The sequence below is a fragment of the Symphodus melops genome (assembly GCF_947650265.1).
Source record: "Symphodus melops genome assembly, chromosome: 4".
In the NCBI taxonomy this organism is placed as follows: domain Eukaryota; kingdom Metazoa; phylum Chordata; class Actinopteri; order Labriformes; family Labridae; genus Symphodus; species Symphodus melops.
This window is the reverse complement of record NC_136694.1, coordinates 20,419,881-20,433,916: the sequence shown is the minus strand read 5'-3', so window position 1 is coordinate 20,433,916 and position 14,036 is coordinate 20,419,881. Positions and strand designations below refer to the sequence as shown.

At 38.5% G+C, this 14,036-nt stretch overlaps 1 protein-coding gene across 1 annotated transcript; it reads left to right on the top strand.

Annotated features, from left to right (window-relative positions):
* The first annotated feature begins 3 nt into the window (after window positions 1-3).
* On the top strand, window positions 4-13,673 carry mst1 (macrophage stimulating 1). The gene is made up of 18 exons (XM_079342290.1): window positions 4-97; window positions 945-1,089; window positions 2,083-2,198; window positions 2,295-2,409; window positions 2,966-3,102; window positions 3,724-3,844; window positions 3,988-4,106; window positions 6,579-6,753; window positions 7,929-8,059; window positions 8,289-8,391; window positions 8,902-9,038; window positions 9,154-9,186; window positions 9,507-9,621; window positions 9,719-9,796; window positions 10,639-10,785; window positions 10,894-11,000; window positions 11,252-11,391; window positions 12,225-13,673. Exons 1-18 carry the CDS (start codon window positions 52-54, stop codon window positions 12,384-12,386), a joined length of 2,127 nt encoding a protein of 708 aa, XP_079198416.1. The 5' UTR covers window positions 4-51; the 3' UTR covers window positions 12,387-13,673.
* The last annotated feature ends 363 nt before the right edge of the window (window positions 13,674-14,036 follow it).

The window sequence follows — 14,036 nt, the reverse complement described above, 5'->3', positions numbered from 1 at the left end:
ACTTTTGATGTCATTCAACATTCACAGATCTGCCTTTATCGTCCTCAAACAATGAAGCTGCTGCTCTGTTTCCTCCTGACAGTCCACCTGGCCTTAGGTAAGACACTTTTACGATCCTGGTGGTCTGCAGTTATAAATGACTCTTTGTTACTGTTATTTCTGTGTTGAAGTAATTCAACACATAAATAACAGTGTTTATTTATTTATTTATTTATTTATTCATTAATCAGAAAAAAGAGACAGAATATCTGGGGGTTGCTTAAAAAAATGTACACAAACTAAACAAACCAGTTATTTATGGATGAATGTGCACATGCTTAATAGGGTTATCATAAACCTTTAGAACTACATAATAATAGCAGTAGTCGCAGCTGTTGTATTATTTGTTTCGGTGAGCAGATGTGTTGTTGTTCTCCTCTCACTAGCAGCAGTGCTACCTTGGTCCAAAGGTTATATGTATGCAGGCTCATGCCCAAATGTTGCAGATGGTACCACTGAGCACCTGAACTCCCCTTAAACCTTGACTTTATGACTCTCCACCTGTGTTGTTTTTAGGGCTGGGTATTTCCCATAACCCCAAGATGTGCTGCAATTTAAAGGGCCATGATACTATACATATGATAAGCAATGATTTTGGATACTGACCAAGTCCTACACAGAATTCACTACACCAGCGTAAAGAGGCATAAGGATCCTACAACCTAAAACACCTAAAGTCAGGTCCTTAGAAATACATTAAGATATTTTAGGAGCTATTCTATATAGTGCTGTTGTGAACTGCACCATAGGTCAATTTTCTTATAACACCATCATCACAGCTTTGTCGCCATATCGAGTTTGTAGCATCTGCATCGACATGTACATCATTTGACAGGAGCATATTAAAATATTTTGCGATACCGATTTTTTGAGCTCAGTCCTAGTTTTGTGTTTTGTATAAACAGGTTACCGCACTCCTCTGAATGACTTCCAGCGCTCCGAGGGCAGAGAGCTGGTTCCCACCTTCTGGAACTCAGCCCGGATTCTGCTCTTACCAGGTCTGACCCTGGAGGACTGTGCAACCCGCTGCTCACAGTCTCTGGACTGCAGGTAAAAAAATAAATTAAAAAAAACATGGTTTCATTCAGCAGTTTTAATGAAAAAGCACTGCAACAAACCCCTCATTAAATGTGAATAGAACTAGAAATTGTTACTGCTGCCTTAATTTAACTAAATGAAAAAAGACCCATTGAGCTGTCGTTGGGAACTCGAAGGCTCACTGTTAAGTATACCTCAAGTAAATGCAATGTTCTGTCAATGGATTTCAGGAAAAGTCAAAGGAGAACATTGTATTGGTTAAAACATTTTGTTTTTGAGCCCAAAGTCAGGTATGTCATATTCCCCTGTGCTGTTACGGTTTCAGTTAGTTGAACCGCAAAATACAGAGACTGATACAGGAGTTAAGTTTAACACTAGTTTCAACAAAAACAAGGCAGGGGGCTGGCTGGAAAACACTCCACGATGTCACTCAAGAAGCTCCAGCAAGAAATACATAGGCACTCCAGCGAAACTGGACAAACGAGAACACAGGTTAAGCTCAAAGCGCCCTGCTGTTTGGAGAAATTATCAAAATTTTTTGAGAAAGTGTTCTGTACACGTTTTCTTTATCACCTGTCACTAATCATCAATGCCTTCTTTTATTGTATGATCATATCTATTGATTACGATTGTATTGTTCTCACAAATGTTGTATCTAAAAACTTGAAACAAACTTTGCAATAAAAAAGTTTGATTTGGCAGCCAGCAGTTTTAGCTGGATCATCTCCATATCCATTTAGCAAAGTTACAGTGGCAAGAAAAAAAACTTGCCTTAAAAGGGGAAATGTTGGAGCCAACCAGGCTCACGGTCAGCAGCCAGAACTGTGCTGAGCTTGTAAAATGGGCTAGAAGGAAGATGCAGGATGAAGCATCTGCTGTCATACCTGCTGATATACATGAAGCCTGGAAAATCACAATGTGGTTTTATAGACTGGCCATCTCAGTACTTTTTCCTTTCTGCTATGTCCTTTTTAAAATCTCAGTGATTTTGTCCCTTTAACCCAGAGCGTTCAACTACGAGACCCGTCCGACAGTGACCTGTAAACACATGCCGTGGGTGGGAGAAGGGAACGACGCCGAGGTGAAGAGAAACGTGAATTGTGACTTTTATGAGAAGAAGGGTAAGACTCAATGATTGTCTGTAGTGTGATGTAACAAAGATCAATGTGTCATGCTATTTCATTGTTGGTGTTGGGGTTTTTTTTTTTACCTCAAAGTCTACGTCAGGAAGTGCATTGTGGGTAAAGGACAAGACTACAGAGGGAAAGTGCTCACAACAAGAAGCGGGCTCACCTGCCAGCAGTGGTGGTCCAAGTTTCCTCACGATCACAGGTGAGACGCTTTTTTAACGAATCGTTAGGAAGGCTTTAAAAAAATGTATTACGAATCAAACGCTTAACTCCAGCACACTGGATAAAACGTAATGTCGCAGTAGACAAACCAAAAGAGTAGAGTTTAATAGGTAAACGTTGAGTGTAATGTTAACAGCTGGCCTATCAGTCACATGACCTCAGTCTGTCCTGGGGTGTGCTTCATGAAGGTAAACCTCCACAAAAAAGCTGCAACTGAAGAGTGCCGTAGAAGCCATCATGAAACAATATGGAAACTAATCAGTTGCTGATTTAAAAGGAGTCAGATCTACTGAACCCAAAGAAAGTGATCTAAAGTTTCCCTTTGCTCAACAAAACTTCCCAGCTATTTAAACAAACAGAAATATCGTAACATCACCAGACCAGATTAATTGAATTCCAGGACAATGAACCAAAACTTAAGATGACTTTTTAATTCACTTACGTGTGTCAGGCCTGGAAATATTTAGGGACTCAACTGCTTCAATTTAAATTTGATTAACATGGGCATGACCTTAAATCTCTCTTGTTACTTTCAGGTGGACTCCCACAGCTGCTAATGGTCTGGAGTTAAACTACTGCAGGAATCCAGACGGGGATCGAATCGGTCCGTGGTGCTACACTACAGACCCCGAGAGACGATATGAGAGCTGTAACATCCCCCAGTGCAAAGACGGTACATTCAATAACCAAGCTGTGTTAAGTGAACAAAGGTTTGAAGGTTTTATTTAAACATCCTAAACCTCTCCAGTAGTTTTCATGGAAAATATACAGTGGACTTCTTAATGAGGTACGATAGAGATAAAGAGACAATATGCTGAGTTCACTGTTATAACAATTTAAGTTGAGTTCTAAAAGAGAATGTAAAAAACAGGTATGTATTTGTATTTGTCTGTTCCTTTTAACATATTTCCTTTCAAACATTTAACAAACGAAAGCATTGGTTGATTTTGTTGGAAACTTTTTTTCAACTTATTTGTGTTTTCCAATAATTCCCTTCGCAATAGAAATGTAATATCTTTTTGTACATTGAGGGTCCCGCTGTGCACGGACTTCAATATGTTTACTTTGGTTATAAAAGGTTGTAATTATCAAGTGTACAAACTAAACACAGTGTGTGTAATTATGTCCAAATTACACAGTGCAGGAACTGTCTGAAGAAATGATAGTTCCATCAGCTCCTTTCAATAAAATGATTTGAAATGATAGGCCCTGTGTGAAAGGATGTTTTTGTGCGCAGGATGTGATTGGTTTTGCTCTCACACCTCCGACTGTGTGTTTCTGGTTGTGTTTGCAGAAGTGTGTATCACGTGTAACGGGGAGGACTACAGAGGGCAGGTGGACCACACTGTGAGTGGCAGAGAGTGTCAGAGATGGGACCAGCAGTACCCACACCAACACATCTACCAGCCTGAGAAGTATCTATTCACATGTTACCTCCTCATGAGCCAATTTCATTTGTAAAATGATCTGTTTCACTGGTTAACCTCAGTCAGCACGAGAATCTGCATCAATGAGCATCTGAAACTTCCCTTCAGCTTTTCATGTGTGTATTCTAAAGATACCCTGATAAGAGTCTGGATGATAACTACTGCCGTAACCCTGACGCTTCTCCCGTGCCGTGGTGTTACACCACAGTCACCGAGATGGAGAGAGAGAACTGTGAGATCAGCAAGTGCAGTAAGATGATGTTTTACTTTCTAATCACTTCAAGCAGTCCTCTTAGAACATTAAAAGGTGAACATGGGAGTATTTTAATACATCAATAATGTGAGCGAAATGGAATAAATGGGCAAGTGTTAAGATGAGAAATTGCTACATTTATGATTTTGTTTTCTTTTCATCGTCTTAAACCTGAAGATGTGCTGCTTTTAGTTTCTTTTCTATAAAAAAATGAGACAAAACAAGACGTTTAAAGAAAGCCAGAACATCATTTTTCGCCTTTTCTGCTGGATAATAGTCCAAATTATTCATCAGTTATCAGGAAAATGATTTGACATAATGTTTTGAATATTGAATGTAATTTAACATACAATATTAATCCTAAATCAGATATTCCTGATGTGTAGATTTGTTCAAATCAAACCTGTTTTTTGTCTCTCCTTTGTCGGTTTTGCTGTTAGTTCCTTCTCACCAGAGCAGAGGGGACCTGAGTTAAATTGAGCTGTTCTGGGGCATTTAGAGACACAATTACAGAGTCTCATTAAGTGGCTGTAATTACATTTTGAAAAATCACCTTTTTTGTGCAAATGACCTGCCCAAATTGTGAATCTTTTTTTTTTTTCTTTTTTTTCCGAACCCAAATGTCCTCAATAAGTCTCTGTGATTTAAGAGCAGAGGCTGCTTAGGTGTGCAGATGTTTGTTAGTGTTAGAAGCCCTGCATGCCACTGAGTCTCAGGTTAATTAGAGGTTCATTACTATGTGTTGTATTTCTCATTATACTCCTTTTTTACTTTCTTTAAGCTCTTACTGTGATAAAGCTGTCAAATGAAGTATAGGGACAACATTAATCTAAAGTCAGTCACAAAAATATTTAAAATTAAAAGAACGCAATGAGCGTTTTGTACTCTAGAATTTATAAACATTATTCAACTTGAGTTACAGTTTAAACTCTTTGATATTTCTCCCCTCTGATTCTTCCAGACTTTTTAGCTCTGAAAAGTAAATAAATGAAGTTGAAAGCAGGGCAGATAACATCGGCAGCTCTGGGATTTCCACAGAGGACAGAGATCACTGCAGACTAAAATCTTTAAGATAGCACCATCTTGTGGTGCAAGTCGAGTTCATAAGAATGAAAACAATACAACAAAAGTAATCTTCATTATCATCATAGAGTCACAAATATTACGAACCAAGTATTTGTAAGCCTGTTTTTATTCTTAAATTAAGACAGAATTTAATTAAAGTTCAATATGTTTCTTTCATTGACTGGATTAATTCAGATGCTGGATTTAAAGCAGACAAAAAAGCTGAAAGGGAATGACTGAACTTGTAAACAGTAATCTCGGAGAGAGGACACAAAAGTGAATTAGGATGGTGGAGATTGTACAGCTCAAATTAAGGACAAAAAAAGAGTTCACCATACTGCGAACAGAATGGGTGACTAACAAAAAGTGAAGGGTAAAAAATGAAAAATAAATAAATAGAAAAAGTCTTGAAGTATAAATAAACTAGAAGACAATAGAAAGGCTGGCGCACTTGATACAGGGGAAAAAGGAACACAAGAGAAAAATACACAAAGGTGGGGCTAATGTGGGACAGGTAATACCAATCAGGACGGGTCAGATAGCCCACACACAACTAGGGCCAGAGGAGAAGTGTTGGAGCAGAAGAAGAGGTCAGTTACAAAATAAAACAGGAAATTAAGGCTAAATAAACCTGTGACCAAAAGAGCAGGGTGACACATTATTAACTGAGCTCTTTGAGGTATACAATGAAAGAATGTTAAACAAAAACATGCAAAAGATTGAATTTAATCTGGACAATGTCACCCCTCTGAAAACAAAGATCTACATCTGTTTATGTTGACCTTTATTTTGACTTAAATAGCAAGTGCAAATAGGTATTATGGACTGTCATACACACATGGTGTTATCAGATTGTAATCATTGCATGACTCGATCAAGTGATTGGCTAATGCTGGAGTTTCCATGAGTTAACACTAAAACTTGGAATTCATCCTTAACTCTAAACAAATGTTTCCATGGATCCGTTTAAACCTATGATCACAATGAATGTAACTGTTTCGAACTGTAGTTTTTGCTTCTCTGCTTGTTTATTTTCCTGTTTTCTCATCATTTGTTTTGTTGTGTCCTCTCTTCTATTTGTTTTACTTGTACTGATGATGCCATTGAAAATGGATCATGCCCTCCATGATTTCCCAAGATTATATAAAGGTGGATAGAATGAATTAGGTATTCCCACCTGACAGGTTTTTGAGGTATAAAAAAATGTAAACAAATACTAACTCTACTGTGTTTAATCACCTCAAGTTTCTCCTCATTAAAAAATCTATAAAATATTGATGGCACAGCAGATTTGCACGACAGTGATGTATTGAATTTTCTAAAAACAAAAAAAAGTGTTTTTATATTAATAGTAGATATCTGTAAAAAAATATATATATATATCATTTCTCCACTCTCCTTCAGCTGAGGTGCAGGTGGAGAAACGTCAGCGCTCCAGTTTCACCACGAAGTGTTTTCGTAGCCGTGGGGAGGATTATCGGGGTAAAGTCAATGAGACGACATCAGGTATCCCCTGTCAGCGATGGGACGCACAATACCCACATGAGCATCCCTTCTACCCAAACACATACGAATGCAAGTAAGTATTCCAGGTGTAGAATGTGTTGAGTTCGGGAGGAGAGTTAAGAAGTCTGGCTTTGTTTTCCAAAGTCTGATTTTCCTCACGCATGAATATTAATGTCAGGATGTCACTGCAGTGAAATGACTTGAGTTCTTACTCTCTGTGCTGACAGCTGATAGTCTATGATAGATGGTCATGGATCCACATTAAAAAGCAAGCTTCACTTCGAGTGGCAAAAAGGATGTGTAATGAATATTAAACTTTCATTACGCCAACTTTGATCATGAGCTTTTCAGTCATGAATTATTGGCCAGAAGACGAATATCATTACACTATCAAAATGTAAAATTGAGACTGGTTAGACAGACACACACACAGTACAGTGAGGTTGTGTAACAGTTGATTTAATACATTATTGATGAGTCAGCTGCCATTGTTATGAGTAACATTGCTATGTAAGAGAACAATGCCTGTTCGTTTTCAGACAGAAACAAAACAGTTTCCTTAGTCAACAATTTGATTAAAAACATAATAACCCGTGTGATTTTTTTTCTTTTGGTCGGCTTATAGATCTTTCACTTATATTATTAGCCTTTACATCAGCAAGAAGCAACATGGGACCCTCACCATGAACACAGACATAAATGTGCCTCTTCTAAGTGACATATCCGTTTATTGTTATGGATTATGTATTTATACCTTTTTACTCCATGCCTTCCTGCTTCTTACTGCAACTTCTGCAACTCTTCTCGTGGGCCAAATATTCATGTTTATTTTTTTATGAATCACATGAAAGATAAATCTTTTGCACAAGTCATGTGTTTAATTTGAGTATCTGGCTATTTTTAGGTGTTTGAGCCGACAAAAGACCAACATGTGCATCATTCAATGTGTTGGTAATTATTGAAAAATGAATCATCCAGGCTTTCCTGTTGGTCATCAAAGGAAACATTAACTTTGACTTATTGACAATTTTTTTTCTTCTGCATTAATGAATAATAGTTTTATTTAGTGCTTATGTTTCATTCAGCTTTGGTCGTGCTTCTGCATCATCATTTTTTTGTTTGACTTATTTGTGCTTTTGTTTATACGTCTGTTTTTTAAGTGAATAAGAACGTGTATAATGTTTCACTCGTTTTATGACATAATAAACCAAACTATTTCCACCTGACTTTGGACTACATCTCCTTCAGAGGTTTGGAGGAGAACTACTGTCGTAATCCAGATGGGTCGGAGGCTCCCTGGTGCTTCACATCTGTGCCTGAGATGAGGACGGCTCTCTGCTTACAGATCAAACGCTGTGCAGACGATGTCGAGGCTGAAGGTTAAGCACAATTATTGGTCATTTTCACACATGCACGCCTGCACATTTCTAAAACATTTCAGGACCAGATATTTTGAAACATTTTCATGAGTAATGTTCATGTGTAAACATACTTAATGACATTTGAGCAACGAGAGCAGAGAAAGAATCACAAATACAGAGATTGTAAGGCTCACTGTAAAGGTCAATAGCAATAATTGTGACATGATAGTTGTGGGGTTTTTTTCAGATTGCTACAACGAAAATGGGAAAAACTACAGAGGCATGGTCCTCAAAACTCGTAAAGGGATCACCTGCCAGAAATGGAATGTTAACACACCTCACCGGACCAGGTACGACTATCATTTATGTGCAACAAGATCAGTTTTATGTTTTCAAGAAAGAGAGCCTTAATATCAAAAGTCTATCCATAATCAATGCTACTTACTAAATTTGAATATATTTAAATATGTTGTTTGGCTAAATTAAGTAAACTCAAAACAGTCATTATGAAGAAAATGTTGTTTCATAATGCAATGTAGTAGGAATAAATGGAGATTCTTACAGACACAGGAGCAAGCATGTTGTTAAAACTGCTGCAGGAACCCCACAGAACAACCATTAGGTCACATTTTTCAGAAGAAAGAGCATTCAGTTTTTGGTATTTTACTGTACATGTTATGGTTACACAACACCTTGACTTGCGACCTGCCAGAAATGAATATCCATGTTATCCACAAATGAGTGGGGTGAGCGCTCGTGAGCACAAATGTTCTTTTGGAAAAAGACAAATCATTAATTTCTTGCTTCACTAATTTCTAACATAAATGTATGACACACTAAGATCTTATTTGATTTAACAGGATTAACCCAAGGACTCATCCCGAGGCCAATCTGACAGAGAACTATTGTCGTAACCCTGACGGGGATCAGCACGGACCCTGGTGTTACACCACAGACCCCAAGACTGAGTTTGACTATTGTGCCATCAAACAGTGTGGTACAGAAATCTGCCTATTTGTATGATTTAAGTGTAACAATGCAGTTTATGGCATGTTGTGTGTTAACAAATTAAGCCAGACTTTCATGTTTTCTTTTTTCTTTCTTTCAAACAGCTGGAGTGAGAGTGCCAATGACTGATCCAGAAGGTTAGTTTCTTAAGGAGTATAAATATACAGTTTTAAGTTGACCATAAGCCTTTTTATGTGATTAATTTATGAATAAACTGTTGTGTCCCTGGAGCACCAGTTGGCCTAGCGCTTAGTTTGAGCGTCCAATATACAGAGGCTGCTGTCTTCGCAGCAGGCGGCCAGAGTTCCATTCTGACCTGCGCCTCCTTTTTCCTGCATGTCTCCACCCACTGTCTTTCTCCCTGGTTTTCAGCTCAGTCCACTGTTCTATCTAAATGAAGGCATAACAAATAAAACAATCCTCAAAGGAAAGTACATCTTCTTCTTTGTAAACACAGAGAAGGTGGAGTTCAGTGAGTGCGGGAAACGAGACGATCGTTTCCAGAGGACAAGGTTACGGATCGTGAATGGGTTTCCTGGTAACTCACCATGGACAGTTAGTCTTAGAGACAGGTGAGTCTAAGACTTGTTAGTGTAGACCTGATCATTGAACAAGAAACAAACCCTCCTTTAAACAGTGTATTTAAGACTTCTGATCTTCTGTGTGCAGGAAAGGAAACCATTTCTGTGGAGGATCCCTGGTGAACCCCAGATGGGTGATCAGCACCAAGCAATGTTTTTCCTCCTGGTAAACTTGATTTGGATTCTCCAGACAGACTGTCCTCCCAAAAACATGAATTAAATGGAGGAGGAGTTCAGATAACAGGGAATACAGTAAACTTGCCATAAAAGGTCAGCAAAGAGGTAACACTTTGTCCACATGGGGACACCAAAATCAACCCAAAGCCAAAGTTCCTCACAGAAGCTACGACATGGGTTACTGACCTTAAATGAACAGGAAAAAACATGATCTTTTTTTTTTTTTTTAACGTAGCCAACAATTTTTTTCCTCTAACCAAAGTGCAAGTGTTTCACAATGTTTAACGTGTTTGTCCATTACGACTGCCACTCAGAGTCCCACACTATATGTTGTCTTGGGAGTCATGGCAATCAACCTGTTGTTCTGCTAAACGGTGTCAAGGCAAATTCCTGAATTGCAGGTTTCGACCACTCAAAGAGAATTTGTAGAAGATTATGACGCAGTCTAAAATAAAACAATGATGTGTGCTGAGGTGCAAAATAAAAACATTGGCTGTTTCACCCAAGGATTAAAAAACAAAACCCTCCTCTAAAAATTCTGACATCTAAGCTCCCTGCATGCTGGCAGTATTACTTCAGGTAGGAGAATGCCAGTCAGTCAGTCAATTAGTTCACAACTTTGGTACCATCTTAACTGAGTTGACCACTTTGGTTGGTTCAACATAATATTTGGAACATTTATTAATGAGCATTTAAGTTCAGCCACACAGAGCTGCTGACATTATAGTAGACTAAGTATTTGTGGAATAGCAGTATTACATAAAGTTTCCGTTGAACACATGACGTCACACATGAATTTTGTTTATTTCTCTTGTGTTCATGTGTGCGCAGCTATGTGGATCTGCCTGGGTACACAGCCATGATGGGTACACTGTTTCGTGATCCACGGGAAGGAGAGCCCGGGGTACAAACCATCCCGCTCACCAAGATTGTCTGTGGACCCTCGGAGTCTCAGCTGGTCATGCTGCAACTTGAATAGTATGTGTGCGCACACACACGCCGACACACACACACACACACACACACACACACACACACACACACACTGACATACCAGTAATTTCTCCCTCACTCCTGTCTTTTTAGCCCGGCCCAGTTTAATGAGCGTGTCTCTCAGATCTGCCTGCCTCCTGAGCGCTACATCGTGGCTGAAGGAACATCCTGTGAGATCGCAGGATGGGGTGAGACCAGAGGCAAGTATACTCTTTGGAATAACTTGACAACTACATTAAGCTTTTATTGCATAATTAATGATAGATCCTTTTCTCAGAACAAGCATCTTGTTTCTGGCCTTAAGGAGATGCTGTGTCTAAAGAAGAGAGTGTTTTGTGTCGTTAAGTAACAGATGGCGTTACAGCATCCAACATCTGTCTCGCTTCCTTTTGACTTTATCATCGTTCTAAAAATATGATCTACGTGCTCATTGCTTTCTTTGTTTTTTAAGGGACTGGAGATGAGACGGTCCTCAACGTTGCCCATATTCCCGTTCTTAGTAACAGGGAATGCAACAAGTACTTTCGAGGGCGTGTTCGTGAAAATGAGATGTGCACCAGCTCTTTCCAAGGGGGAGTGGGCGCATGTGAAGTAGGTGTCCATGCACACAGTTCTTCAAGTTTATTGTCCAGCTTTTTATTAAGAGACCTTCTGTAGAGTTTTAGAATGAACTATTCTCTAATCTTTTTACAGCTGTCCCTGACCAGATTCAAAATCCAGGGATATTTTGGTCAAAATAATAAACATATTTATAACCAGGTCATCATTAAACCAAAACATGGATTTACACTTTTATCACTTTTCTTTGGGACTTTTTCACAAGTTTATCTTATCGAGATTCACATGAGAAGATTTATAATAGTCTATTGTCTATTAGCCAAATAAATTGCTAGCTTACCTTAGAAAGCTAACCTGGTTCTGCTCAATGGTAACATAAATCCCATTCCAGCACCCCTAAAGCACACTTAGGAACATGTTACCTCTTGTTTTTTCAGAATTCATCTTTAAATGTGATGGTAGTTGGATTTGTTTTACCTTTGGACAAAGTCATGCTAGATGCTTACTTTAGTTGTTATGCTAAGCTAAGCCAAATGTTGGCTCGCTGTAGATTAATCCTGCACAGATATAAGAGTTGTATCTTCTCATAGAACTCTAGAGATACAATCAAAAAAGGATTTCCTAAAATGATTTATTCAATTACCAAGCATAACCATTAAGTCCTTTGAACACATGCTTTAAATGGCTTTAAGTAAAGCGCATACAGCTATTTATACATTCCTATAAATCAAACACACTCACCATATGGATAATGGAGGCTGGACCGGACAAGCTGTGACTGCAACATGTTTCCAACCTCAGCAGTGACACTCAGTCATAACAGAGACAAATAATGACTCCACAGTGTTGTTCCTATGTGTCTGCAGAGAGACTACGGCGGCCCTCTGGCCTGTCAGAACAGGGACTGCTGGGTACTTGAGGGTGTGATCATCCCCATGAGGCGCTGTGGACACCCAGGTCAGCCCAACATCTTCATCCGTGTGTCTGTCTACGTGGACTGGATCAAGAAGGTCATGGAGATGGCTTAGACACAGAGTCTGCTATCCCAAATGGACTGAACCAATGTTTTCCTACGGCCATCAAGACCAGTTGTTCACTTAATTATTACATTTTTGCCTCCACCGATGTTTCTTGGTAATGCATCAATATGTATAACCAGAATTTATTATATGGGTTACAGAATTTCTATAAAAAAAAGAATCGGTCAATAAGAAAAGACAGAGAGGTATTTTATTTCTTACAAAGTATTAGCTTTGAAGTCGTTTGTATGTGCCAGGTTTTTTTCAATGAGTCTTATAAGGCCAGGAGAACTTTGACTACATCAGTAAAGGTTATTAAAGTCATGCTTTACTTGTTGCAAGTATAAAAAATTCAGAAACAGATTAAGTACAAAGCATTAAAATTTTGAGACGATAAGGGCATGTGCTAAGCTGTAAAACAGTGCAGAGAAGATTTATTGTCAAAGTGTAAATAAAGTTTTACGAACTTTCCCCCAATTAAGCCTTCATAAGCTGTACAAAAACATTTAACATGATGGTGGTGGTGGATAACACATTTAAAAAACATGTATTGTGATTTACAACATGCAATATTTTCAGACAGAAACAAGAACATATTCAAATTAATACAACAATATATAGAGAGAGAGATGCATTTTTTTTCAATATTTATTACAAAAAACTAAAAGGATTTAGAGATAAACTCTTATTGTCGCCCTTCAGGTTCAGTTTAGATGTACTTAAGCTTTGTAACCTACAGTAACATCGGAGGTGTGGGGGCTTTCAAGCCCACTTTTTAAGTTCTTAACATCCCCTGGAAATGCACCCTTAACCACAAAACTGTACTCCCCCTCCCCTCTAGTGTTGAATGGAGCTCTGAAATACCTTCGTTGCCCCCAGCCTCTAAAGAAATCCCTGCTCTCCCTGTCTTTTGATGCCTGCCCCCACCTCTAAAGACATGCCTTTGTGCCTTATGCAGAACTGTATGCGCTGCACATTCTTTCTAGTTCTATAGGAGGATTTTTGTAACCCGGTCCTGATGAGCCCACGGAATTCAGCTTAAATAAACCTCAAGATCAGAGTCCAACCAAATCTCAGACACACCAGCCTGCAGAAGGCCACTGAACTCTCCCCTCACACACACACACACACACACACACACACACACAAATCGACACTCAATTTCCCTCTCATGCAAAACCCTCCACTTGTCTCTGTCTTATTCCCTTTTCTCTTTTTTCTTTCTGAAAATTGTTCATTCAAACTTTTTTTTTTGCTTATGTTGCAACAAATAAATACATTTCTTTTTTCACTTTATTTTTCTTTTTTTGTTGTTGCAGAAATTGTACTGATAGGACTGAAGTGTTCTCTTTTGCTGGTGATAGCCAATTATCTCCCTGCTGTAGACAGTAGCGTGTCTGGAAGGTTGACGGTTAGGATTTCAGAGTCATTATGTTACTCATTACTTTCATTTAGTAATAGTTATAGTGGATGACTAATCAAATTCATATATATGAGTGGCATTTCTCAGCATCTGTTGCAAAGCTTCTTAAAAAAACCTGACTAAAACGTTTAATAAATGCTGCCACAAAGCATGCAAGTAGTTTCTTTTCTATTTTGGTTGTTGCATTTTATCGTAACAGCATATGAGTAATTAAAGATACACTTTGTATCTTCATG

Excerpts from the sequence above, each read along its gene's own strand:
- mst1 (XM_079342290.1), top strand. The coding sequence starts at position 52 with ATGAAGCTGCTGCTCTGTTTCCTCCTGACAGTCCACCTGGCCTTAG. Across the intron at positions 3,845-3,987 it reads CACATCTACCAGCCTGAGAA|ATACCCTGATAAGAGTCTGG; the intron begins GTATCTATTCAC and ends TGTATTCTAAAG. Across the intron at positions 9,622-9,718 it reads ACAGTTAGTCTTAGAGACAG|GAAAGGAAACCATTTCTGTG; the intron begins GTGAGTCTAAGA and ends TTCTGTGTGCAG.